The 3,826-nt window shown below is 42.9% G+C and overlaps 1 protein-coding gene across 1 annotated transcript; it reads right to left on the bottom strand.

Moving 5' to 3' along the window:
• Positions 1-386: 386 nt before the first annotated feature.
• en2a (engrailed homeobox 2a) lies at positions 387-3,201 on the bottom strand. Its single transcript, XM_041065998.1, has 2 exons — positions 2,715-3,201; positions 387-706 (listed from the first exon to the last, which is right to left on the bottom strand). Exons 1-2 carry the CDS (start codon positions 3,199-3,201, stop codon positions 387-389), a joined length of 807 nt encoding a protein of 268 aa, XP_040921932.1.
• Positions 3,202-3,826: the final 625 nt, after the last annotated feature.

Below are 3,826 nucleotides of genomic sequence, written 5' to 3' on the forward strand. Positions count from 1 at the left end.
GGCCCTTTATTCGATGAAATTATTGCATTGTAGGCTTGATTCAACCTCCCATAGAACGAAAAATCCCCATAATACTCCTATAGCAACCTATAGAGATCATTAAATATTCCTGTAGGGACTCTTAGTAATCCACTGACCTTATTGATCGTTTGTAGTATTTTTTTTTTCCTATGGTGTCCTGGATCCACTGTACACCTGTGGTGGGTGAGCATTTAGTATAGTGACAGCTATGTAATTTGTAGTATTTTTTTTTTAATCTGCTGTGGTGTCATGAAATATTCCTGTAGGGAGAGTTTTGCTGTGATATCTCTATTAAAAAACCCCAACTTTCATAGGATTATTATAGGTTCTTTTTCGTCTGGAGGCTGCTGTTACTTCTCTGGAAATCAATCGCTGTCTGATTTTTCGTCTTTCGACGTGACGGTGGCGTGATTGTACAGTCCCTGTGCCATCAGGTGCAAGGCCAGACCGTTTTTAGTGCCGCTGGCCTTCTTGATTTTGGCCCTCTTGTTCTGAAACCAGATCTTGATCTGGGACTCGTTCAGGCCCAGTTCCTGCGCCAGGTTCTGCCGCCTCTGCTCGGTCAGATACCGGTTTGTCTGAAACTCCGATTTTAGTCTTTGCAGCTGTTCTGCTGTGAAGGCCGTCCGTGGTCGCTTGTCCTCTTTGCTGGTCGTTTTCTTCTTTGGTTTGCGGGATCTTGGCCCTGTAGTGGAGGGGATTTGGAGATTGGGGGGGTCACAGACACAGAAACATTGGTTTGTCAGTGTCAGAACATGGTCATGAATATGGCCGAAAATTAAAAACACATAAACTGTAACATGTGCGATAACCAGGCAAACGGCTTAGTAAAAACTTTATGATCAAAAGCGATACTTTTTTTAGGTTTTCTCATTAAAATGCTCCATCAACATATACACAGTACACTATTCTGCTACTTTGCATTTATTTGCATTTACTATAGTGCTTATAAACGTATATAAAACAGTTGCGTAAAGTGTATCTTATATGAAAACGCAGTTTTTAAAACTTATTTCAATCTCCACGATTTAGAGATAAGTAAACAAATGGTTGTTGAGCCATCTGTTGCCATTAGACTATAAAGTCTTTTTGTTAATAAATAAAAAAAAAACACAAATCTAAGTTTTTCTGATGCCCCAAAACATTTTGGACAAACGGATAAAAAAAGAAAAAAGGATAATAATAATACAAAAAACCAAGATGGAGTGATTGTAAAATGTTGACAGCTCCACTGGAGAACAGATCCAAGAAGCAAAACCTCCCCTCCCTCCCTGTTTCTATCCCTCTTCTTCGCTTGCACACACATACGTACGTATGTGTACGCACACATCATACACACACACACACACACACACACACACACACACACACACACACACACACACACACACACACACACACACACACACACATACTGACACCGTCTCTAGTAATAAGGAATTATTAGCCAATAGGACAACACTGCAAAAACATCAGTGACACATCTCAGCCACTGTTGTTGCAGGTGAGTTGAAAACAGTATGAATTTCAATGCAGCTACTTTGCATTTTTGTTTTTGTGGGCCACTTGAAAAGCTCCTCAATGGGCAAACGTGAACAGAATTTGAGCAGCGCACATTAGATACACATTAATTTTCTATCTGGACAGAGGCCTGTTTGGTGGAGCTTTGGGCTAAACGTTTGGTTCCCTCCACCAAACAGTGAAAAACACATTAAAACGTCATAATATAGGACGAACCTTTTCAATGATGAATCAACTTGTGTGTCTTTTTTTTTTTAAGCAACCCATATAAAAAACTATGCAGCTCCACAACTCGTAGTAGTCGCCTACGCCACTCTATACAGCGTTACATAATGCATGAGAACAAGTTGTACTCCACTTTTGATGGACACTAAAAAAAATACAGTAGATATTAACCTTGCTGCTGGCTGAAAAGTTGTAGCTAGTCTTTAAATATAAATAAAGATTAGAAATAATTCTAAAAACGCTCAGTACTGGCCAGGAAATACATGTGCTAATGGGGGAGTCCATTGTGAAAACATGCATTTTTAATTCATCCCACAACACAGCTCGTCTAACGCTACTAAGGAGCAAAAACAGCTATGACAAGCGCACCAAATAAAAATTTGCAGACCTGCAGATTCTCTGGGAGACATGCAGCCTGTCAGCGCGCTTATGTTTACCATATGCAGGACCCCAGTATTAGCTATCACATTCATTACCAAAGGAAATTTGCAAGAAGACTGACTGAATGGGAGCATTTTGGTGTAGACATATCTGTGCGTAATAGTTCCAGTTTTATATGTTCTGATGTATTTTGGTGAGTAATTAAATTATAAATATTTTACCACGTGTTACTGTTTTTAAAAAATGTTTTCTTCTTTCTAGTTTGCATTTAAAAATAGGCCTACTCTCACCGAAAAGCCAAATTTTGATTTCATTTTCAATATGGTATTCGTTTCTGCATTGCACGAGAAAATGTTGTTCAAATAGCTGACTGCTGGATTTGTATTTTGCTTTCAGTAATCTTTCTATTTTATTTTATTTTATTTTATTTTATTCTTAGTTTGCGGTGCACTGCTCGGTTCGCTCCACTCGGCAGAAGTCGGTCAAGGCATCCGGGGTCAGTGTTACGGGGTATTTCAGGTTACCGAGAATACGGTATAGTAAAACGCATGCACGGTGCCACCAACCTGAAGAAGGCCTGTCCGAGTATCTGGTGCAGTAGACCCAGGCTGGCCACAGCATGGGCTGAGACATGGCTGGGTTTGAGCTGGCTTGGGAACTGTCTGAGTCTGAGCTTAGGCACTGGTCTCCGTTCTCCCCGCGGGGTTTCAGGGGCTCCTCGGCGGCTATAGCGGGCTTCTTAGCCCCGGTAACCGTGTGTGGAGTGGAGGTCCCCTCCGCCGGCACCGTGCTCCCCACTGGCTCGGTCTGAGGGGCGGCGGGGCTGTTGTGGCTCTCCCGCGACGCCAGGCTACTCTCTTCGCGGTTTGCGCCTCCGTCCTTTCTCTTCCCGAAATCCGGCCGCAGGATGTTGTCGATGAAGAAATTGGTGACCCGGTGAGGGATCTGCAGGTTCCCCGGCGCCTGTAACAGGGGAAGGATGGCTCTGTTTGATTCATCCGCCGACTCCTGCCGCTCCACCACGTCTCTGTTGCCGTGATCATTTTCTTCCATACTGATTCACTTTCCCCCGCTTTACTCTCTTTAACCCCTTTATCGCTCTCTCCGCTGCAATAATATTCGCAAAGAACTTCAAGGAAATTAGATGGCAAAAAAACCGCACGCGTAAAATAAATAAAAAAAAATAAAACTCAAATACTAGTGAGTGCCTTGGACACCATGCAAAGCCTTGCGGTAGTGTCCTCTGAGAAAAGCATACTTTTTGACATATATTCCCTCAATCTCGGGTTACAACTGATATCGTAGAGCTAAAACATGTGCCATTTGCGCACCGTCCAATTTAGTGTTATCCAATTTCGGAGTGCTCAGTAAAGCCTACACCTAAACTAAACTAAGGGTAAATAAAGAGGCTCCTAAACTGATGCTCTAATACTCTCACTCTGGAGTTTTGTTCTTATTTTCAATACGAGCCCCCCGAGTGACGTTTTCCCACCGTCCTCCCAGACACGTGCCTTGGACCAATAGGGTGGCAGAAACCAGGCCACGTGACGCAGACTCCAGAGCAGTCCACAAACGCCCATCCTCGCCTTAGTAAAGGGAAAGAGTCCTGGACTATAACGGAGAAGAAGCCTAATTTAAATCCCGTGCATGCTCTCAGATACTCCCAATAATTCATCTG

Source organism: Toxotes jaculatrix, chromosome 20 (genome assembly GCF_017976425.1).
Source record: "Toxotes jaculatrix isolate fToxJac2 chromosome 20, fToxJac2.pri, whole genome shotgun sequence".
Lineage (NCBI taxonomy): Eukaryota > Metazoa > Chordata > Actinopteri > Toxotidae > Toxotes > Toxotes jaculatrix.

Bases quoted from the DNA above. Each gene is read 5' to 3' on its own strand.
- en2a (XM_041065998.1), bottom strand. From the start codon at position 3,201: ATGGAAGAAAATGATCACGGCAACAGAGACGTGGTGGAGCGGCAGGAG. The intron at 707-2,714 runs GTTGGTGGCACC...CCTCCACTACAG, and splicing joins CTCGGACAGGCCTTCTTCAG to GGCCAAGATCCCGCAAACCA.